A 23,698-nucleotide genomic window follows, 5' to 3' on the forward strand; every position below is an offset into this window, starting at 1 on the left:
GTCAGAGATTTCGATGATCTGTTCTGTCACCTCCCTGAGGCCCGAGAAAACAGGATCGCTTTGCTTCCATGCAAATACATATGGGAATCGGTGATTTTTTTTTTCAAACAGCAAAGCACCACACAGTTAGAAATCACCCATAAAAGTCCGAGAGGCTCGTAAGGTCATTATCAGGAAAACGCCTTAAAGTTGCAATTTTTTAACGCATAAACAATGAGAAAAAGGCCTGTGTTTTTATGTTTCCCAGTCCTGCTCTTTGAGGCCAGTTCTAAGCTGGAAAGTACAAAGCATCGATCGATTTCTTATGAATGCTATGTTTTTTAACCTGACGTGCTTTCCACAAATTAGGATGACGTTGCTGCGTTTTTACCTTAAAAGACCCCGTTCAATATGCCAGTCCGTGGAAGAGGAAATGGAGCATCCGCCTTGTGCCTTCGTTAGCACGGTGACTTATGACAGGCAGCAGTCCAGCAAGGCGTCCGGCTCAGCCGGAGCAGGCCTTGACCATGGTGTGTCACAGGAATAACTTCCCCTTCCCCTCCCCACCCCGAGGGACAACTGGATCGGCACGGTTGCCCACGCAGACACGATTTCAAGGATAATTTCGGGGTTTTTGAGCTTCCCACCCCCGAGGTTCAGACCTTGATCCCACATCTGTCAGTCCCCACCTGCAGAATCTGGGTTGAATTACTTGCTCTCTCCCAGGCTCGCTGTCAGCCCAGCTCACCAGATTGTTTTGAAGATTAAATGAGACGCCTCTGAAGCTTTTGGCACAGTGCCTTGTCGGTGAATAAAGCCGGTCATCGTCAGCTGTTATTTTTATGCCTGGGCCATGAGTTTAGGAGTCTATTGCCCCCCGAAAAGTAACAATATAGGTACTTCATAGTTTACCAGTTTTTTAAAAATCCACATTACAGGTTTTATGGAGTAACGGTTAAAAGTGTGGGTTTACTTTACGATGCCTATAATTTAAAAACAGTTCGATGTCGTGCGTGGGAACGTGGATGGGTTTGTATCAGTGGTAGCCTTGACTCTAGCGCCCTGAGGTGCTCTGATAGAAAGTGCGGCCCCCAGGGGTGGTAGGCTCTTTGTGTCTCGTCGTTGTCTATGGCTTTGGGAATTAAGAAGGCGCGAGCCGAAGATGGCTTTTTATTAGTGGAACGAGAGGCTTGCTTGTCTAGTGGTGACTACCAGGAACAGGCTCTCAGTGGGAAAATCCAAGGTCTTCGAGTTTGGAGGACTGTGAAAGGCGCTCTAAGGTCACGTCCCTGGGGGTGGCATGAGACCCCATCCTAGCCAGTCCTGTTTCTGTGGCCAAATTTGGCCTGCGACTTACTCCCCTAGCATGATAGTGAGGGCAGAGGGCAGAGCTGACCCCTGCCCACTGTCAATGCCTCGGGGCCGCCACAGGCCCCGGATCACCCGAGCTGAGCCTGGGTCTGCTTAGTGAAGCCAGTTCACGAGGCTTTAGGACAGACGTGGACTTAGGCCCCTGCAGCCACCTCCTAGCTCTTTGGTCTTGGGGCAGGTGTCCTCACCTGTGGCTTGGTAAGGGACGGAACAAGAGAAGGCACACGAAGCACGCGGCGACGTGCCTGGCACACAGCGGGCGAGCGATGAAGGAATCGGTGCGAGGATTGTCGAGGGTTTGGGGGTTTCTCGTTTCTTCTTGTTATAAGCGGCTTCCCAGTGTTCTTTAACGTTCGTTTTTCATGACGATTTACACAGAACTGCAAGTTGAAACTGTCCACTCTTGGACTTTTGTGACCTTGCCTCTTCCTTTCCGTTTCTCCGTTCCCTCGGCCACCGTCCTAGTCTGGCACCATCTTGCATTTAAACCATTAAAACTGTTACCCACCAGTGATCTCTGGCTTGTCTCCCCTCCGGCACCTAACTAGTTCCTTTCTCCAAACTGTCTTATACAAAGCTGCCAGATCATTCTAGTAAAACTCTGCTTCGCACAATTCATCATTCTCTCAAGACAAACAAACAAACAAATGGAAAACTAATCCCCAATTTCGACACCTCTCTGCTAAGAGCGTCCAATCTCGTAGGATGACTGGCACCTACGTCTCCACAAACTAACATACGAACCTCCCTTCAGAAAATCCTTCCCTCCAGGCAAAACAGTTTGCTCTCTGTCCTCCTGGCCTCCGTGTTCACAGGCCAGTCTCCCGACGCCTTCTGCTGAAGTGTCCCTCCGTCACAGGGACAGGAGGGTGACTCGAGAATAAAGGGAGACGTAGCTTTCAAGTCTTGGGCTTTTTATTTATTAAGAACGCATATGAATTTTGTATTTCTATCACATAATACATCCACGTTTTGGGGCAGCAGCCACTGCCTCCTGTGAGATCCCAGGGTCACCACTCTTGGTCTTACCACTATAGCTTGAACTATCGACCATCTGTTCATGAAGAATTCTGTTCCCCTAAATGAAAGGTAGCCTCCTTGAGACAAAGCCCCGCCTGTGACACCAGTGTTTGTCCCTGGGTGTGGCAGCTCTGATCCTTGAGCTCAAACAGCAACGTTTTCTGTATTCTTCAAAGCGTCTCACGAACATTTTCATTTTATAGCGACTTCTTTTCTTTCTTCTCTGTTCTCTCTTGAATTCCCGTCCTCCGGATGGCATTTCCTTCACCTTTGTTCCTTTCTCAGGTCTGAGTGAAACAAACACCGAGTGATCGAAAAACAGTCGCCGGTTTTCCGGTGCTCTGCTTGAAAATGCCTCCAGCAACACAACAGAAAGAGCGATCAGCAGAATCAGTGACGGCTGGCTTATTTATTTCTGTGTTCGTTTGTTTTTTGTTTGTTTGCGTTTCATCAAGGTCGGGCCCTGTGCTCAGAGATCTGTTTGACTTGCTTCATGATAACGCAACCAGCGGAGAATCCCTCGCTGGGGTAAAGTGGAACTTTCTCGGAGAGGACATGAGCCCCTCTCAGCTTCCTGGGAACTCACTTCCTTTCTCGGCAGGGCCTCCCCCAAATAATTTCTCAATAACAGCCTCACCGCAGGGGAAGAATGACGACGCCCGGCCGAGGACTCAGGGCAGGAAGGGCTTCGAAACAGAGTTACAAGGAGAGGCTCTTTGCCTCTGGTTGGTTCCCTGGTCAAAATGGAGGTGGAAAGCGTGCATCGGCTGAATTGCAAAATGTGACTGTGTTGTTTCCCCCCTCTCTGTGGGTAGAAACTACACACACACACACACACACACACACACGCACGCACGCACACACGACACACCCCTGTTCTCCACCCCCTCCCCACTCTCCAGCTCATGGCATCCATCGCTTCATGCAGCCCAGGGAGGGTGGCCTCCTGGCTCCAGGTAAGAACGGACACTTCCAGCCGGTGCTGCGGCCACATTCTGGTTGCCATGGCACTGAAAACCGGGAGGTGAGCGCAGGGAACCGAGGAATCGTGCACCCACCGTGCAATCTTTCTCCCTCCTGTCGATTGGCCGAGCAGTTACTTATTAGTTTGAATCCTGAGAAGCCTTACATTTCATCACATTAAGGCGGTGGTTTCCGGACTATTAATAGCAAGTCCATTTTCGCAGTAATGTCAACCTTTCAGGGCAGATTCCCCCAAAAACCGTCTCGCAGAATGATCTAAAGAGAGGCGGGGCCGTTGCTCTTTTACGGACAGACATTCTGATTTCCTCGATGCCCGCACTGACTTCTTCGAGACCGGGAGGGAGGAGGGGGGCCGGTCTGCGGGGCTGCGGTCGGTGTTAACCCGCATGCCGCTCGCAGACTGCTGCGTAGCAGCTGGGCGGCAAGGACGGCAAGGAAGAAGGAAGCGCGTGGAGCACTGTGCCGAGCCAAAGTTGTAACGTGGAGAGCAACTCTGCAGAAAGGAACAGAAACCTAAATGTTTGGGGAAGAATAAGCCCCCGAGCCGCTGTGCAGTCGAGTGCACCCCTTCCTAGTGATCTCATTTCCACGAGCATCCCACATGCTGTTTCTCTGTCCCCGTTCAGATAACCCTCGCCTCCGGGGCGGGGCGGGGCGTAAAAATGATGCTCTAATAATGTGCCACATCTGCGATCGAAAACAATGAAACACTCTCACGATCAGGGCGATAGGCTTCAAAGGACTGTTCTCCGGACTTAGACAAAACCAGCTGGCTTCTTGTGGGAACTTTCCCTGGCACATTGTTCGGTATTCTCTGCAAGAAATTACACCTAAGCTAAGTGCTCGGGGCGGAGTCAGCATTTTTTTATTCGGCCGTGAGGACTCGCGGGCTCCCAGGGGACCTCTGAATCGGTGCTGTCCATTATGCTGCATGCGTAATATAAAATTCTCTCGTAGCCACACCGAGGGAAGTACAAAGACACGGTGACGTCAATTCTAATAATGCATTCGATTTCACACACTGCTGGAGCCGCGAGATTATCATTTCAATGTGTAATCAATATGGAAACACTATTAATGAGATCACTTACGCGGGGTTTTGGTACTAAGTCTTCAAGATCTGGCGTGCATTTTATGTTCACAGCTTATCTCAGTTCTCAGCAGACATATTTCTACGAGGGCTCGGTCGCCACCCGTGGCCAGTACTGGATGAGACAGCTCTAGGGCAAAGAACTTCAGAGAGAGTGGCCTGCAGCCAGCTCGGCAGGAAAAGCCTGAGTCTTAAGAAGAATGTTTAACCTCAGAAATTAAGAATGCAGTGGTCCTGGGGGGCTCCGTGTGGAGGTGACCACTGGCCGACAGTGAATGGGGGGCGCAGGGGCAGAGAGCACTCTGGGAGAAGAGCATTGCACGGGGGTGGTCACAGGAGGGGTGGCAGGCGTGGCTGGAGCCAAGGGAGCAGAGAGGCTCGCGGCCACCCACCATCCCCACGAAGCCATGAAAGCATTTGGGGTTGGTCCTAAGAGAAATAAAAATACCCTGGTGGGTTTTAAGCCAGGGCACGTGGCACAGGGCTGATGGTGGTGGCCGTGGAAATGGTCCAGGACAGAGATGACGTTGGCTCGGACAGTGGGGCAACATGGAGGTGGGGAGGACTGGCCGGTGGTGGGAGGCACGCTGAAGGACAGCCGAGGGAACTTGGTGTGGCGGTCAGCCGTGGGGTGAAAAAGGACAGAGGAAGGGGACGGCGCCTTCGTTTGCGGCCTGGGCGCCTGAGTGGTGGGTGGACGTGTACTGAGCTGGGGAGGGCGTGGGGGGTGGGAGGTGATTATAAAACCTCAGACTCCCTTTCCACAACCAGAGAGGTGCTTGGCACGGAAAGAATCCTGTCAGTCAACATGCAAGGGGAAGGAGAAGCCCCCCTTGTCACATCTCAGCTTCGTCTGTTCTGCTGACACCCACGGGCGCCACAGAAGAGGCGAAGAGGCATCCCCGACCCCAGGAGTTAGAAGGAACCCCGGCCCCCCTCCTATGGAACCCCCACCCCAGGCGTTCGCGCATACAAATTCACACACTTCCTGCTTCTTCCCAGAGCACCTGCATGGTCACCGTCCACCAGCTCGGTCACCCAGCTCTCTCGGGGCTATCGGAGGGAGTCAGCGTCCTAAACTGACCCACACCCCGCATGATCCCCTCCCCATGAGGGCGAGCAGCCCGAGATATGATTCCACTCAGTTACAGGACAAGGTCAAGGCGAAGGGATCTTGCAGATGTAATTGAGGTCCCCAGCCAGGGGACTTTAAGCTAATCAAAGGAGAGCTCACTCTGGGTGGGCCTGGCCTAATCAGGCAAGCCCGTAAAAAGTGGGGTCCCCGGTTCTCAGATGAAAAAGCACCCACGACTCCCCTGCAGGCTGTAAGGAAGGACGCCGCCACGTCGCAGAGAGCAGGGCAGGGCAGAGTCCCAGCTGGGCTTGCGCCGATCGGACCCCGGTTTCTCAGCCGCCGCCGCAGCTCGCTGCAGTGCAGGGTCAGGCCGCACTGACCATCACAGACCTCCTCCCCGCAACCTGAGCAGGCGGCCCAGCTCATTGCGGAAGCTGTGAGACAGTGAACGTGTGTGGTTTGAAGCCACACGCTGGGTTCCCTGGGTTTGTGGGAACTTGTTATGCGACCTTAGAAAACGAATACAATGAGAACAACAACTATAACGAATGCGGATTCCGTGCTAGCCGTCTTTAACTGCTTTCTCCCGCCTTTCGTCACGAGGACCCAGAAATCTGACACCGCTATGATCCCGAGTCGACACGCACGAAGCCTGAGGGGACATCACGGCACCGGGGATGTGACGTAGCAGGAGCTCGCGGGCCTGGACCTCTGAGAGTCGGAGCGTCTCCCGTGCTGCCTCCAAGGAGGACGGGGCTCCCGTGGGAGCTTTGTGCCCCACACCCTCTTCTTCGTCACTGGGAGGCTGCTGCGGCCAAGTCTTCCTCCGTCGCGCCCTCGGTCACTTGCACTCCACCCAGGCTGCTGGCCTCGGGTGGGTCATCTCGGCATTTCCTCTCCTTTCCCTCTGGGGTCCCGTGGTCAGCCGTGGTCAGCCTCTCAGAGCTAAGGCGTCCCCAGGCTCCCTGCGAGTACTCTGGCCTCGGTCACCTTCAGGTTTTCCCAGGACTGTCCCAGTTTTTGAACTGAAAGCCCCACCTCCAGGAGTCCCTTAGCCCCAGGCGACCTGGGACAATCATCACCCTGCAGCCTGGGTGGGCCTGGAGGTCACTTCCTCCCTGCAGCCTCCTGCGACTTCCCTGTCACCAAGAAGAAATGACACACCTAGCTAGCATATTTGAGTCTTCCTCTCCACCAGGAGCTAAGAACAGATCCAGCTCTATGACAGCTCCTGCCGGGCGAGTTTGGCGGTGACAGTTGATGGGGCTTCGGCCTGGACCGGCAGACAGGCCTAGGAAGCCGTGCCCACGTGGGGGCCTTCCCCCCGAATGCAGGGATCGGCTGCCTTGAGCATCACACGTGAAGCACATGGATCCAGACACCACACAGGCCGGGCCTCAGGTCTCCACCTGCTCCGCTCCCCAACCAGGTGGCTCGGCGGAAGCTGGGGCCCCTGGATTCACCCCCTTTCCTCAGCCTGGCCCCTCGTGAGACTCTCACCGAGGGCTGGCCACCACACCCGGGAGTTCAGCCCTGATGGGATGACCCCCCGTGGGAGCTGGCTTCTCTCCGTCACATGTCCCGGACTCTTAGCCACACCCAGTCAGTCACCTTCCAAATTGTGCCAAGGGATCCCAGATGTGACCGTGGTTGAACCACCACGAGACTGTCCACAATATGGGAAATGGCTCGACACGCATATTTTATTAAATACTGTCAGCCGGCAAATCGTGAGCGCATTCATTCGTTCATTCACTCATTTGTGTGGCCAGTATCTGGGGACACCTACGATGGGCCTGGCGTTATCAGAGGCTCTGACACTGGGGTACAGCGCATTTCAAACTGAATAACGTGACGAGCGCTGGGCACGACGCTAGACTTGAGGGTGCCGACCTGATCCTCTTAGGGAGTGTGAGGGGACACAGCCAACGAAAGCTGCGTAAGGTAGTCTGTCCCTCCGTGGTGCATATAATTTTTCACTATTCATGATATGTCTTCTCATTAAAAGAAAAACACATCTTAATCTCATAAAACTCACACCTCCAGCCCCCTACAATATAGCACTTTGCAAGATGTTTGTTTGGGTTCCCAAACGGTTTGTATCATTGGGTGCCTGTTATGTGCCCATCCCCGAGCTTGGCACAGGAAAAGAAAAATAAACAGGACATTGGGGTCGGTCAGGAGCTAATGGCTTAGTTGGGCAGAGTGACGCATCTCCACAGACTCTTTACATTGGACGATGGATCTGCGGTGGCTGAGATGTGCACAGGGTCCTGAGGGTCACGGGAGGCACGGGGCGACCCGGAATTAGCAAGGCTTCCTGAAAGAGGTGACACTTCAGCTGCGTCTCTTCTGTTTCTTTGTTTAGTGGCGTTTATTTGCTCATTAAGAAATTTCAAGTAATTCATGCAAATGTAGACAAGAGGCTAAACCTTACTCCAGCTCTCTTCACCTGGAGATAATCGCAGCTGACATTTTGGTGCATATCCTTCAGGTGTGTGGTATTAAATGTGTGTGTGTGTGTGTGTGTGTGTCTTTCGTGTAAGGATAGTGTATGTTTGATTATCGTCATTCAAATTGAGAAAAACAATCACATTCAACTGTAGCAACAGACCCATAAAAAAAAAACTCATCCACCAGCCGAAAACACGTGTCTGCATTTTATTTTAGGAAAACATAAATCGGGTCTCGAAACGTCTTCAGAAAGCAGGGCAAGTCAAGGGACACACAGAGCGGCTCTGAACTACAAGTCTGAGGCCACTGCCATTTTTCGAGGGGCACCGCGGACACAGAGCTATTTTTTCCAGGAAAAGCGGGGTTCACTCAAGCCACGAAGCCCGTCAGATCTTTCTCCTGCCGAGCAAGCGAGCGAGCAAGGGACCTCGCTCTGCTCAGGGGCTGAGTTGTGATGACTTCCAGGTATTGCTCAGCCGCGAGCGAGCCCCCGCCCCGTGTTCAGCAGAGAGCTAGGGAATGAGGAGCAGAGGGGAGATGGTGGTGGTGACCGTCTTTATGTAGTTTTCGAAGTCGCTTCCGAAGAAGAGGATGAGGTAATAGTTGGCGACGCCAGCGAGGGACATGAGGAACAGGAACAGTATGATCCGCTTGCCGAATATGTAGCCAGGTGTGCTGTAAGAGACGGGAGAGGAGGCTGTACCAGTGGCACGCGGCCCCGCCTGTGCACGGAACATGCCCCCACTTGGAGGGGTGTGTGTGTGTGTGTGGTGTGGGGGCGGGGGTGGAGTGACAGCTCCCTTTCCTGGAGGTGCTCCATTTCCTTCCCACTGGCCGGGGAGCATGTCTGAGAACCGAGCCCGAGGAGCCCTCGTCATCCGTGCTCCCCTGGGTGCCTCCTGGAAGGCAGCTCCCCCATGGCGGTCCCTGCCGGTCACCAGGAGCCCTGACGGGGGTCAGGAAGCCCATCCCGCCATGCGGACCCCTCACCGGCCCCGTCCGGCAGCACCTGAGCGAGCCTGCCGGCAGCTGCGTGATGCAGGCCTCAAAGGGCCTCGGGGGAGCAGTGAGGATGCAGACGGGGCCTCAACCTCAAAGGCACAACCTCAAAGGCTCCGCCCGCCCGCCTGGGAATAACTCGCACTCACTCTAAGGAGAGCTGGGCCCCCAGCGGGAAGATGGGCATTTTCAGCGAATGCAGACAGAGGATTTATGCTAAATCCTAAGCTGCCCAGGCTTATGGTCAGCTGGGGCCAGGGGTATGTGACCGCCTACTCGTGTACAGCCACCATCCTGGCCCCTCCCTCCCTCTGCTGAATCCTGTGACCGCTGTGACTGGGTCCATCTGCGTGGCGCTAAGTCCGGCCAAGCGGCTCGTTCAGGCCGTGATATGGACTCGGCAAGGAGACCTTTTGGCCGCCAGGACAGCCGAGCGGGCGGGTCGACCCTGTTGAGCCTCTTCCCTGCCACGTGATTGTGGAGAACGAGTTTGGCCTCCACAGGTTTAACGCCAGAAATTCTACCTTTTTGAAAGGGACCCTGAAAGTTCGCAGTGTGACCCGTCATTTCCCCGTGCCAGGCATGCCAGAACCCGCAGTGGGTGAGCAGCGGCCACCTAGCTGCGCCAAACGCAGTCCGCGGGCCAGCGGCTTCGGCACGGATGGTGGGAAACGCAGGATCCCGGGCCCCTTGGGAGCCACGCATCAGAACTGCAGGGTGACAAGCTCCCTCGGGGACTCTAGGCACAGCAGAGTCTGAGAAGCACCGCCAGCTGGGGTGCCCCTGCCTCCTTGGGGTGGCAGTCCCTGAGACCTTTGAGAGATCCTGCCCACATTCAAGAATAGCGCTCTGTCATCGGGAGGCACCACCACTTCCTACCCGAAGCAGCTTCCCAAATCCCTTCGCCTGGTTTCTGAGCATCGGTGGCCTCACGCGCGCGCGAGAGATCTCAGCCACTACTGTATTTGGCCTCACGCGCGCGAGAGAGATCTCAGCCACTACTGTATTTGACTTCTCACAATTTAACCCCTCCAAACCCTCTGTTCTCAGTCGGAAAAACAGACTCCTGTCCTTTCTTTTCATCTCCTTACCAGCGTGAGCAGGTGACTCAGTATTCACCTGCTAGAGCCACCATAGCAGGTGCCACAGACGGGGTGCAGTTGGCGGGGGCTACAGGCAAGTGATCGGGGCAGAGAGGGAGGGGCTGGGCAGGGGGACGCAGGACTGAGAGCGAGAGCCATAAGCTTCTGGAGGGGTGAAGGAGAGAGCTGCAGAAGCCATGAAGAAAGACGCTCTGGTAGGACAGACACACCAAGGGACGTCCTCTTTGCCCTCGGGACCAAAAAACGATGCTGCAGCCCTGAAGGGGAGGAGCCCACGCCTCTTCTGGGGAAAAGCAGAAATGCCCTTGGAGCCTGAGGGAGAAGTCTCGGGGGAGGAGCTCGCTGAGCACATCTTCCCCGCCAGGGAGGCCGAGGGTCGGAGCGGTCCTGAAGGCGTTGTGGCATTGTGGCCGCTGTAGCATCCGATGGTGACACAGCCCAGGACAGAGGGGGGTGGACGAAAGGCGGGGTTCGCCATGGGAGAGGGTATGAGCGCGTAGTTTCTGGAAGGCAGAACTGAAGACCCCCTCGGACCGAGTCGCAGAGCCCCCGAGGTGCACCCACCCCAGGCTGCGTTTGGGTCCCCACGGAGATGAGCCATCCAGCCTGGAGCATGGGGCGTCATTCCTACCGCTGAGAACTCCGTGCTAAGGAGCGCTGTGAGGCCACATGTGGTCTCAGCGGGAAAGAGCACCGTGACCGGTCAGTGACGACCTCCGGGGACGCGGAGTCGGTGAGGAGGGCGGAAGGCAGCACAGGCCGTGGGGAAAGGGGTAGGCGGGACCCTCCTACTGCCATCTAATGGGGGAGACCCCGGGGAATTCGAGAGGCGAGGCCATTTGTAGCTCAATGAGGTCTGGAGAAACCGCGTATTTTCAGGTGTGTCGTCTGCATCCTACCGTTTATTTTTGCCACCTCTGTCCACCCCCTGGTAGTAATTAGCTTTAAAAGGAAAAGAGCCAGGGGCAGACAGGCGCATTTCGTCGAGTGCCTTGGATCGTCTTAGAATTAAAGCAACTTTAAGACCCACCCCCAACTCCTGATGACAGGCAGTCTCCCGGGGAAGGCGGAGTAGATGCTTTCTAGGGTAGAAGAATAAAGGCTACCGTCGAGGACAGTGTTGAGAAGGGGGAGAGGAGATGGGGTCGTGGTTTTAGAGGGGGGATCGGAAGGCACCCCGGGAGGAATGAGGGGCCGTGAGCTGGGAAAGAACCGCGGGAAGTCCTCCTTCTCCTCCCGGCTGCCTGTCCCCCTCGATCCCCCCCGAACCTCAGCTTCGGGCGCCTGGCTCCCCAGCTGCGGATGCTTCCGCCAGCCGACCTGGCAGGTGGGGACCTGCCACCGCCTCTGCTACCGCTGAAGGATGCTCATCAGCCACCGGAGAAGCACGTCTGGGCTCACAGGCCAGGCGGCATGTGAGCCCAGACGAGGGACGATGCCGGGGAAGGCTGGGCTCGGGCCGCCTGCCCTCCGAGGCGCACTGTCACCCGACCGTCTCTTCGGCGAGTGCCATCATGGACCTGACTGAAATCGGACTTCCCGACCCGGGTGGGGCAGCAAGGAGATGCTACTTTGGCACCTCCTATAAGCCGTGCCGTGGTGACCGTTCTCGGACCCCACCCTCTGCCTGCGATGGCATCTCATCTCCCCAGCATTCTGCTGGTCCCCAGTCGGTCTGTCACTCGAAGAGAACTTAGCACGAGGCACGAGCGTCAGTTGTCTCCTCTCTAGGCAGACAACGAAAGGCTTCTCCCACTGGAGGCCTGGGGGAGCCAGACAGAGAAGCCGTCCAAGCCCCCCACCCCGGCGGGTGGGAGTGGGGGGCGTGGGGGTTGCGAGGAGTGTGCCCTGAGTGTCTTTGCGAGCCCGACAACACCGGATTGGGGGGACGGGGTGGATGGTGTTTAACAGGAGCCTGGGTCAAGTCAGAGTCCGCAAAGTTCAGGGACAGAAGCCCCCCTCCCAGCCCCTGCAGTGGCCCGCCAGACCCCTGAATGCCAGGCAGAAGGTGGCCGTGACTGGTCACTCTTCCGGCCCGAGCAGCCTGGCTCCCTGTGGCCCTCGGTGCGCCCCGCGCCTACCTCTGCGTCCGCTCTCCGAGGTAGCCCACGAAGTACTTCTGCCTCACGAACAGGTACATGAGGCCCGCGAAGGCGGCGGGGACTGTGAGCGGAAGGGGGGACACCTGTGTTAGTCAGCCCGGCAGACGCCGAGACGTGCCGAGTTAGCGCAACGCCAACACGGGCACCGTGCGATCGCTGTGGGTCGCAGAACCTGCCCGAGGCCCCGGGTGCCGACGGCGGGCCGGTGTGAACTCCGGCAACGGCCTAGGGCATCGTGCTTTGCCTCCCGAGGTATTTTCACGTTTCCAGATGTGGCAGCCTGGGCTGGTGTGGCGGTGGGGGGAGGGGCATGGGCAGCCTTGAACCCTGAGCCCAGCTCTGAGCCTGGGTCTCTTAAAGGGACCCCCTACGCCTCACAAAACACAAAAGGCACTGCTTGTGAGGTTCGCCCTATTCTCCGGAAGCCACGAAATTGTCACAGTTCACCGTGTGTTCTCCGGTTTGTCTCACCTGGATGGCTCTGTGCTAACGCAGTAGCCCGTCTCCCCTCCCTTCTCCCTCCCAGGGCCGAACAGTAACAGGAGTCGGGTGGGCGATGGCTGGGCTCCAGGCCAGGCACAGTGCACGCCCTGGTGACCTGAGCCGCCCAGAACAGCAGTGGGGGCGGGAGGGGGGCATAGTGGGCCCACCTCTGGGCTCACAATTCTGAGGTTCGAGCAAGCCACTTGCCCCTCGGGGCTTGGGCTCCTTGTCTGTGACGTGAAGGGTTTAGGATAGAGTGATCTCTGAGGTTCCTCTCGGCTAAAAATTTCTACCATTTACTATATTGATAAGACAATTACCAAACCCGGCTGATTGACAGCTTTGTCCGCTGGAGACGCCCACGCTTGTGTCAACAGGAAATGCACTGTCCCAGGCTGACACACCTGCAGACTCCCGTGTGTGTGTGTCTAGCTAGAACAATTCTACATTCGTCTAGATCCCGTGTCATCCGAGACATAGGAGGAATCGTCACGCCTAGCATGAGTGTCATTTGGTTCGACTTTTCAAGAAATGCTGGACAGGATGGAAAGTGGAAAATAAGCAGTGAGTTTACCAATGGCCTGTGGAGCCCAGAAAGAGCGGTTTCTGCCGCCAGCCCTCACCTCTCCTGGCTGTCACTGCTCCGTTTTCTGTTCCTTCGTGGCCCTTCTCACTCCTGGCAATAATTTATCCGTTCACTGGTTTTCTACGGTTCATCCGCCAACCGCCGTGTGCCTTACCGCCTTCTCTCTCTATGTCCCACCGTGCATCCAGGCACAGGGCTTGTCACAGAGGAGGCGTTCGATGAACATGGATTATATAAAGGATGAAGTAGAAGGCTACTGGTGAAAAATCCAAAATGTAGCCCAAACCACCTGGGCTCTCATCCTGGTTCGTTACTCACCAGCTGAGTGACCTTGAACATACACCCTTATCACCCTGAACCCAAGTGTCCTCAGAGATCATGGTGAGGGGAAAGAATACGCAGTCTGCCTGCTTTACGACGTGGGAGAAGATGATGAGGGTTACACGGTTCGTCAGAGAACCCTCGTGGCCTTTCTGCGGCGGCCTGCTAGGTCACAGTGTGGACACCGGCCAGGTCACGCCAAGCCTCCACCGGACATCGTGCCAATCTCCAAAGGGGACCTAAAATTTTGAGTCTGGTTTCCATTTAATTTTAAATGCACGCTGGGTGTCAGCTGGCAGAAGTCCAGACTGTGAGCTACTGACAACCCAAGGAAGTCTGGACACTTGGAATCCGGCTGTGGCTCTGCGGACGCAGGCCTGAGGGAGGACCACCGGGCTGGACAGGACAGCGGGCGCGGAGCGGGTCCCTCTGGTGCTCGCATTTATAACGCCCTCGTCTCTGCGTAAGGACGTGGCTTATGGGTTCTGAGTCACAGTTAGCCTTAAACCACCCCTGTCAGGGGTGGCCGCTCTCAACCAGCCCGCAGGGAGCGAGCATTGGCCACGCGTTACCGCACCGCTTGGTGGGCACAGAGCCGCCGGACACGTGGCCCTGAGTCTGTCACCTCTCCAGGGCTTCCCAGACTGGAGCGGAGTCCAGGCAAAGCCTTTCGACAGGGAGCCTGCACCGCAGCCTCCGTGAGACCGAGGCCCGGTTCGAGGAGGGAGCGCACAGAGAGGAACACCTCACCTTGGCTGCACAGGAGCCCCGCGCCCCAGAGGACGACGAGGAACGTGGGGTACGCGTCCACGCAGTTCTGGCTGTGAGATAAATAAAAACGGAGACGAGACGTCAGCCACGGTTTTACCGCAGCGTCGTCGGCGACCCCCCCGAAACCCCCTACGCGTAAGCACAAACCCGCTCAGGACCCCACGCACGCCGGCCCCCAGACCCACGGCACCGGCCACCGCGTGGGACACGGGCAGCCGGACCACGGCCCAGAAGGGACGCAGGCTCAGAACCCATTTCCTCTCCTCTGCGGAGAAGCCCGGCGGAGGCCCAGAGCTCCTGCCTGCAGCCGTGCCGGGCGCTTCGGGGACCTAGCGTGGGACATCAGATAGCAGGGCTGCGGTGGCAGGCGGGTGGCTTCTCAGGAGCAGAGCTGGTTGGCTCCTCAGGGGCCGGGCGGGGAGGTGACAGCCTGACCAGCTCTGCTGCTTCCTCATTGCCATAAAAGAAAGGCGATGTAACGTCTCACGAGGGACGGTGGGATTCCGCCCGGGGCCCCCCGCCTGCCGAGGCCCGTGCAGGACACAGCGTGACACTGAGGAGGCGGGAGAGGCTTCCCTCGCCCATGTGTGCAAGGCGCTGAGTCCACAGCGGCCTCGATGGCGCCCCTGGTCACACGCTGTCCTTACAGCTGCCCCATGCCGTGTCCAGAGGGGCCCTCGCCTGTCCCCCTGCATGTGGCCGATGGCACCTTACACGAGTTCCCTGCCCTCCTCTGAGTGGGTCGGTGTAAGTGGGTCGATCTGATGCTGAGGACCGAGACGCTGAGGCCCCCACAGTGACAGAATCCCCCCTGTGGGCGGTTCAGTGAGGGGTGCCTTTGAGATCAGAATGCAGGACAAGCCACACTGGAGCGCTGGGCATGGGGGATGGGACCGGGGACATGTGGTGGCGGAGACTGGGAAGTTAGCCTGGCAGAGCCCTACAAACGTGTCTGTGAGTGGCTCAGACTGTGTACACAGCAGTTTAGAAGCTGGGCGACAAACGGGGGCCAGTGAGGAAAAGGGGCACCCCCCCCGGCTCCCCCATGCCCGGGCCGCGTTTAAAGCAACTGACAAGTAGCTGAGTGGGGCAAAGGGCAGCCGAGAAAGCGTGTCGGGGACAGTCACGAAGGCCTGCATAGTGGAGAACCCTTGAAGCCACTTCGGTTCACAGGCGAGGTCGGTCCCCAGCGGGTGGCGCCTTCTCCCTGGCCATTACCACGGAGCCCCCAGCCCTCAGGGGACTCCTGGCCCTGTGTCTGAGCTGTTGCTGATACTCTAAAACTCCGTCCTGTGGGGGCCACGACTCCTCCCTCGGAAGCGTCCCTGGGGACGTCAGCCACCTCCGAGCCGAGCCTAAGGCCCATCAGCAGCTCACAGCCGAAGACCCCCATTCCGACAGGCCTGGGGGCACAGGCACAGAGGGGCAGGGGACACACCGGTGGTGGAGCCTCTATTTAAATGCTTTCTGCATGGAGGGAAGATGAAGGTTCGCATGACGTCCACCGGCACCCTCGTCCCGAGCGGCATTAGGAAGTGGACGGTGTCACCCTCAGACTGCCAGCAAGGGGACCTCAGGGGCGACGAGGGCCAGGCTGCTGCTGGGTTTCAGGAGCGAGGGGGGTGTGGGGGTCCCACCCCTTCCGCTGGGTCCTCTTCCTCTAGCACTGGCACTTGCTAAGATGGTGACGGGGTGTCCAGCAGCTCCTGGGAACCCGCCCCCCACATCCTGGAGGCTGGTCCGGACGGACACGCGTCACTAGGCAGGGAGGCCCCTGTGCCCGCCCCGTCGACCAGCAGGCGCAGGGTTTGGACTCACTTGGCAGTGTAGACCCGCTCGAAGGCCAGCGTTCCTGTCCTCTGGAAGCTGCGCCCAGACTGCGTCCTGCTTTCGTGCTCCACCTTGTGGGCGAAGAACCCTGGCGGGGAGAGGTTTGCGTTTGGGGTGCGCCCGGCACGCTCGTGAGCCTGCCGCCCCGCATGAAATGTTCCGTGTTTCCTCGACCTGGCCTCAGACGGCCCGAAATGTCGGCCAAAACTGACTCAGCAGCTGCTCTCCATCCAACCGCTGTGCGGGTGCGACTCTGAGCGAGACACAGCCCCCCCTTCATGCTCCGACAGTCGAGGAAGCAGATGCATGAGGGAAGTGGACTCCACCTCCCCCACAGTGACACACGCCCGGAGGAGATGGAGCGAGAACACGGCGCCCCCCCAGGGCCCGGGGAGTTCAGTGCTCGGGTCCCAGAGGTGTCCCAGAGGTGGGAGCACCAAGGATAGCACCTGAGGAACTGGTAGGAATTGGCCGGCAGATGCGGGGGGAACAGGGGACAGCAGGGGAGAACCCTCCTCTTAGGGGGGACGGAATATGCAAAGGTCCAGAGACAAGTCCCTGGTTCAGTGAGTCCTGCTTCCAATGGGGAGTGGGGAGCAGAACCCCAAGAACTACAATGCTGCCAGAGTGGTAGGTAGTGAGTTGTCCTTTCAACGACACTCAGCCACTGTCATGCTCAGACCCTTAGCTTAGATCCGAGGAGCAACACACACACACACACACACACACACACACACACACACACACGGAGCCTTGGCCGCCTGGGAACTTACGTCCTGGCAAGGATGGGGACAGACGACACACAGCAAACAAAACGCATCAGAGCAGGTGCACACGGGCCGAGCGGGGAACGCGGCCGGCCAGGGAGTGCCCAGCAGAGCGGACAGAGCGAGTGAGCGAGCGAGCGAGGCGGGAAGACGGCCTGAGACCCGACACGCGGCCCCCGGGTGCGCCCGTGAGACCGTGACCTTGGCGAGAGCCAGGTTAGGACGTTCGGAATTGGCTTCCGTCTGGAGAAAAACAGGGAGTTATGGACGGGTGTAGGCTGAGGGACGGCACGGTCGGAAAGTCACCGTGTTTAGCGCGGGGACGAAGGTGCAGAGGAATGAGCCCAGGACGGGGGAAGATGGCAGGGAGCTGACGAGGGTCACAGCTGCGGACCCTAAGAGGTGCTGCCTCCAAGCAGACAGCGCCCGGCCGGCTGGTCTACAGATGGGGTGCCGGGCTGCAAATGAACCCCCTCCCTTCCGATCCTTTGTGAGATTCTCGGGGACGTGCCACAGGATTCCTCTTCGTCAACTCCGTATTCACCTCTTCGGAAGGCGTGGAAAAGGCCTCTTACCCATCGCGTACGTGACTAAAGGCCTTCCATGCTGTCCCTCACGGGAACGGCCCGGCTTGTGGGCAGGGGACCCACGCTAGGCATGAGGCGTTAATTCTCTGCCAGGCCTCGCGCCAACTCCGTGACGGGGGCGGAGTTGTCCCCACCCCGTAGACGAGGACGCTGCGGCTCAGGGAGGCCACGTAACCGCGTCGGCATCACGCCGTGAGGCGCGGACGCCGCTGGCACCAGGGGCAGTGCCCTCACTCACACTGCGACACCCGCTGCCCGCTTTTCACCGGCCACACAGGGCTTGAGGGCACGCCTGAGCCCCGGAAGCCTCCCCAGAACTCTGAGCATAGTCTCTCAAGAACCCGGAGTGACGTCCCGGTCTCCGAGCTCATGCCCCGAGGGAGTGTCAGGACGGCCACACTTCTCTGCGTCAGCCCCTCGCTCAGAGGACAAACCCTTTCCTCTCTTCCAGGCGGGCCCTCTGCCTGTGACCTTGACCCTGTTCCTGCCACCTCTTCAGGGCTCTGCTTCATTGGTGTGTCCCCCATTTCCTGAACCTCCAGTCTCTTTTTTTTTCTCCTCTTTACCCCAGAAACACACCCAGATCTTTCTCGCCCCGAAAACAAGACAAAAACAAGCCTGTCTCAGTCCGATCCTCCACTCTCCTTCCTTCTAAGCTACACTTGGAAGAGTTGGGCTGGCCTTGCCCACGCCCCAAGCCCCTCACGCTCACCCCCTTGTCATCGCCCAGCAGGCTGCAGACACTGCGTGCACAAGGACCACTCACACGCGCCCCTTGGCTAACAGCTAACATTAGGCCAAACCAGAGAACATGAGGGGTGGGGCCAGAGACGCAGAGAGAGAAGGCTGACCGCTCGCTGGGTGCTGCCAGGGCCTTCCCGACTTCATGTCACACAAGGCCTCCCGGCGGAGGAAAGCCAGGGTCGGAGACGCCAGACAACCTCTTCAGAGTCGCATGAAAGAGATCACGAGATCTCGGTGAGCCGCGAAGTTAGTCTGAGCGGGTAGCGATATGGGTCCTCAAAGGGACGTGTCGCACGTGGATCGTTTTCGTGGAATTGTCTGGACGTCGGGAACATGGGGGACGCCCGAATCTGCAGTTTCGGAAGAACCCGGCGAGATGGGCGGGTCACCCCAGGGACCAGGGACTCTGGAAGCCAAGCCATGTGAGAAACGATATGGAGGAGAAGATGGGTCACCGCTGACTTCGTGAAGGCAGAAGCGGCAGCACAGTCTGAGCCTTTCCGGAGAACAGAGCCGTGACCGGGAGGCAGAAGCACGGGGCAGGTTTCCGCTCAGCGTTAGGAAGGACCTTCCGAGCAGCGGGCACGCCGTGCACACGGCTGCGCTTCGGAGAGGGTTTGCATCCTGGCGTCACCACTCCCGGCTTGAGGAACCCCAACCAACGGTCCAGCCTCCCCGAACCCCACTCTGCTTAACTGTAAAACAGGAGTAACAAGAGGATCTGTTTCCAAGGGGGCAGGGACGAAACGAGACAGGGTCACGTCCAGCAGGAAGCGCTGTGCTGGACGTGAGCAAACACTCCTGGACCCTGACCGCCGTCAGGGCACGCTCGGTGGGTCGCGAGCCCCCCGCCAGCGGGGTGTCCGGCAGGAGCCACTGAGGACGGTGTAAAGACTTTTGCAACAGAGAGCGTCATGGCTCAGGAGCTGGCGCCTAGGGCCGGTCACGCCCGGGTTGGGGTGTGTGACCTTCCAACAACGGTGCTGCCGAGACTCGCTGTGTGTGTGTGTCAAGCAGGTGTACCAGGGGTGTCAAAGAAAGGCGGGTGCTCCTGCCAGCTCTCCTACCCTCCCCATCACAGTCCACAGACCCCGAAGACCACAGGGCATTGTGTCCCCCGACTTGGCTTTGCAGCAAGAAGGCAGCTGAGGCGGTGGCCACCCAGCCCCTCAAGAACCAAGCTCACGCGTGTACGAGAGCACAGAGCCCCGGGGGCCACACGGATGGACGTGACTGGACCTGGCTAGGGACAAAGACGAAGTGTGCAGTGCCTGGCAACAGCATGTAAATATTTTTAAAAACTAACAGGAAGGGAGAGGAATGACATGGGGGGGGCGGGGGGGGAGGAAAGCACCATCTTTGCATGTTTTCCCGAGTCTGTAAGGTGGGTCTGTGGCTGAGGTTGATTAGAATTGCAAAGATGCCTCTGGACACACATTCAGACCTTTGTCTTTACCTAAAGCTCACTTGAAAACGAGCCGAGGTGCCTGCCCCAGGTCCCTGGGGATTTTCTTACTTCCTACGCGACCTGTTTAACGGGGGACAGCGGGAGCCCAGGGCTGCGTCTCAGAGAGCAGCACAGCTCGTCCTAAGCCACCCACCGAGGGGTTCAGAAGAGCAACCGGTCCCTTCCCCAGGCTGGAACAGTGCCGTGAGGTCACTCTGCCCCCATGTGGCTGGAACAGCTCAGAGGGGACTGGGGAGGGACAGAGGCTGTGACGGGGGCCAGTGTGGGGTCTGCCCAGCATGAAAAAGCCTCCCGCCCAAAACAGAAGCTCCGTGCTTGTCCACACGTGTGTCCCCCACCAGGAAGCCCGCACCCCACTGGTCAGCTGGCAAAACCCTGTGAGCGAGGACACTACTGTCTTCTTCTGCCTTAAATGGCCTTTAGACATTTGGCCATCTAAATCCGCCCCTCCCCCATACCAACGGACTCCTTAACCCCACCTGCCCAAAATAACTGAAGTGTCCGCATCCAGCTCAAGTCTGCTCACGGTTTGCTAGGTCACCACGGAAAAGGCCAGCACCCGCCTGACAGCCCAGGGCCGGTCCTGGTGCCTCTCCCTTAGGAGAGATGAAGAGGCTTGTCACAGCAGGAGACACCGCAGCTCCCCCGGGCCACCACCAGCTCTGAACTGAGAGGGAGCAGCTCAGAGCCAACCTCCCAGTCGAGCTCAGCCCTATCCGCCCAGGCGAGTGTGAGGGCACCAGCTTCCGGCCCCGACACCCGACAGCTGCGTTGGTGGGTTCACGGGGAAGGGCGGAGGGGAGACCCCGCGGAGTTTAGCTAGCACTGCCCAACCCCCGCCCACGTCACAGCCTCCACAGAGAGGTCATCGCAGACTTCTGCTCACCTTCCCCCACTGCCCTTCCCTCCCTGGGGGCTGGGACTGTAGCTACCTGTCCACTGCTGCACCCCATGCACCGGCCACTGCCTGGCACACAGCCGGGTCCCTGTAGGTGTGTGCAGGTGTAATGAGTGAACATCTCGCACAAACGGAGGGGCCCCGGGCACGGGGCCCGTGTGGAAGTGGCCGTCCAAGTGCTCCATGTTCCCTCTGGAGCCACCCCGCTCCCCCACTGCCACTGCGTGCGATCTAGTACAAAAACGTCGGGGTCAGGAAATCACCAAGTCGTCGCCCCCAGGACACAAGCGCGGGGTGTGCGAAGCTGGGGCTCCGATGCATGGGGGGCCACGGAGAAGCCGTGCTCTGTGCCCGGAAGGCTAATCACCAGCCTCGGTCCACACTTGAGTTGGGGGGGAAATCAGAAGATCCCAGGTTGGTTAAACACTTAAGTTCCCAGAGCGTGATGGGAATTGCCATGAAGCGACACAGCCGCCCTTAGTAAGGGCTCCCGTTTGCTCCATCTTCATATACTACAGGACGCAAAGCCACAGGAGCTACTTAGAAAAGAGTCTGACGTAGCCCTCGCCCGGAGCCTCCAGGAGAAGGTCCCACACGGTCCTACACGTTCGGGTCTGGGTATCCTGCTAGGTTCATGGAGATGCAAACCCAAACAAGACAAACTTCTCTCTCTCTCTCTCCCTCTCTTTACGTAAATAAATCATACATATGAAAAAAATGCTTCGAAAATTATACAGTGCTATAGAACAAGAAAACATCACAAAGAACATGTTGCTTCAAAAGAAAGAAAGCAGTACTACAGGGGAGAGAGTGATAAGGAGGTTTCCCTTTCACGCTCCTGAAATTCATTTTTTTTTAGCCTACGCCTGACAGGTAACTTCAGATGCCCTGAGGTCGCCCCCACCGCACGCGTAAAGCCCAGAGTCTGAGTGAACACACATCCACTTTCTCTTCCCTGGCTTCGAGCCCTCCTGTTCGGCGACATTGATTAAATGTTGGAATGCTGACTGCCAGCACTTCCGGCCCTTCCGTGGGGGCTTTTGGGACGCCTCCAGGTCACTGTCCCAGCACGGCCAATGGGATTAGTGGTCCTGTTCAACTGGTAGACCCTGAGTCCATGCAGAGATGCACACACCTCTACACATTCAAGTAAGAAGAAACACACATAAAGCAGGTGTGTGTGCACGTACACACACACACACACACACACACACATGCAAATCTGTGCAAGTCTGGCTCTCAGACGACTAGCCAACAAAAACGCCCCCGTGCTACCCCCAAAGGCGGGGGGGCCCCCTTACCGTTCTGGACCACGCTGATGAGGGTGACGATGACCAACAGGACGATATTGCCCAGGGTCTCTTGGTCCATGTTGGTGGCTTCGGGCTCCTCAGCGAGGACTGCTTGGTGGCACCCAGGCCCGCACTGTGCAGGAAGGGGAAGTGGGGGCCAGCTCTCTGCCTTTCATCATGAGAATTTCTGAAGGGCCCAGCACGGTTACAGTGCCGCCTGGTTCTTCCTTTTTTTTTTTTTCAGTTAGCCGCCAATGTGCTCCGGCTCAGTGTGACCTGCCAGGGCTGGGCAGAGGAGCAGGAAGAAAAGAAAAAATAAAACTTGCTTTTTATTTGCAGAACACCCAAAAGATCTGTTCCCGAGTACTATCGTTCTTCCCCAGAATTCCTGGGGGAATTCTGCAAGGAATAACAAACAGGTGGCAGACTCCCCAGGGGCAGCCACGTAATAAGGCCTGGGTGAATGAATGAATGAATGAATGAGGAGGAAGAGGCTCAGCTGATGTCTCCACTTCTACAAAACCAAAGCAACAAGAGAATTAAAACTCAACCAAAGAATTAAGAAAAGTGGCAGAAACGGGGTTGCAGAGGACTCCTACAAAAAAAAAAAACCTTCCCAAGGGGAAGCGTTGAACACTGAGGCTGGCTTCCCTAGCTCATTGTGGGGACTCCCTCCCCCGGGGAGAGAGAAAGAAGGTGTGACGGTGAACTTGCTGGGAGGGGTGGCAGGTGGCCTGGCGTTTGATAGCACAGCTTTCTCTGTGGTAAATGGCGACCCTCGGCAAGTGACACAGAAAATCCAAGGTTCCTGCAATCTTCGGTCGTCCTTAAAGAAAAGAAAGGAAAACGGATACATTTCACAGGAAACAACATTCCCCCGGGCGCCTGTCGGTAAAGGTGACTGAGCAGAACCCGCCCCACAGCCACAAGGCCACGGGCAGCCCCCGCTCCCCGCCCCCGCGCCCGCACCAGCGCCTGCGTTGGTGCATGGGCTGCGCTTCTCTGTGTGACAGGTTAGTTAGACAAATGTGCCGGGCGTAGGGAAGAATAATTAGCACATTCATTAATTAGAGTGCAGTTTGCAATTTCGCCGTGAAGGACAACCATTTGTCAACAGAGATCAGGACAGCTGGGGCCAAGCGGGAACTCGGGGGGGGGCAGAATTGCAGAAGGCACTGACCAGATGCTATTTGGAACAGGGACGCTGCTCGTGCACTTGGCTTCCACGTGCCTCCATCGCCATGGCAACACGGGGCCACTTCGTCGCTGTCAGGCAAAACACCCACCTATCTCCCTTCTCACCTCGGTGCGGTGCGTGTGGCCGCCTCACGACATCTCTGCCCTTCACGAGGCACTCATGGGGGCAGGACCCCCTTACACAAAGAGTTGGGAGTGGGGTTGGGGACGCAGAACGCCCCTGAGCTGGGGCAGCGACACCAGAAGGGACATAGAGAGGTAGCCTCGGACTCCAGGCACAAACCGTAGATGGTCCCAGAGCAGTTCCTTTTGTTCCAATCAATCGAAAGAATAGTCAGGTCGATACGGATCCGAAGGATCCGTGATGTGAACGAAGGCTCGGCCACGGTCTTCGAGCTGTCGCTCACACATGGGTAGCCTCTGGGAGAACTCAAGCAGCCGCGTTGAAGGCTCCAGTCTCCTCCCCCGGCCACAGTCCATGGCCTTTCTTTACACGAGCAGCCCATGGTTCTGAACCGAGTTTAACTAAGCAGAGATGAGCTCTCCTGCTATTATATAGCAAGGACACTGAGGGAGA

At 57.5% G+C, this 23,698-nt stretch overlaps 1 protein-coding gene across 1 annotated transcript; it reads right to left on the reverse strand.

The window, feature by feature from the left end:
* Positions 1 to 8,172: 8,172 nt before the first annotated feature.
* LOC120602289 (arachidonate 5-lipoxygenase-activating protein) lies at positions 8,173 to 22,120 on the reverse strand. Its single transcript, XM_039862404.1, has 5 exons — positions 21,934 to 22,120; positions 16,157 to 16,256; positions 14,318 to 14,388; positions 12,157 to 12,238; positions 8,173 to 8,648 (listed from the first exon to the last, which is right to left on the reverse strand). The coding sequence occupies exons 1-5, from the start codon at positions 22,001 to 22,003 to the stop codon at positions 8,486 to 8,488; spliced, it is 486 nt and encodes a 161-aa protein (XP_039718338.1). The 5' UTR covers positions 22,004 to 22,120; the 3' UTR covers positions 8,173 to 8,485.
* Between the last annotated feature and the right edge of the window lie 1,578 nt (positions 22,121 to 23,698).

The sequence above is a fragment of the Pteropus medius genome, unplaced genomic scaffold, assembly GCF_902729225.1.
Source record: "Pteropus medius unplaced genomic scaffold, Ma_sr-lr_union100, whole genome shotgun sequence".
Lineage (NCBI taxonomy): Eukaryota > Metazoa > Chordata > Mammalia > Chiroptera > Pteropodidae > Pteropus > Pteropus medius.

What these genes read in the sequence shown, in the direction of transcription:
- LOC120602289 (XM_039862404.1), bottom strand. Translation starts at nt 22,003, where the DNA reads ATGGACCAAGAGACCCTGGGCAATATCGTCCTGTTGGTCATCGTCACC. An exon ending in CATCAGCGTGGTCCAGAACG is followed by an intron (nt 16,257 to 21,933) that starts GTAAGGGGGCCC and finishes TCTCCCCGCCAG; the next exon opens with GGTTCTTCGCCCACAAGGTG. An exon ending in GGGGCTCCTGTGCAGCCAAG is followed by an intron (nt 12,239 to 14,317) that starts GTGAGGTGTTCC and finishes TTCCGCTCACAG; the next exon opens with TCCCCGCCGCCTTCGCGGGC.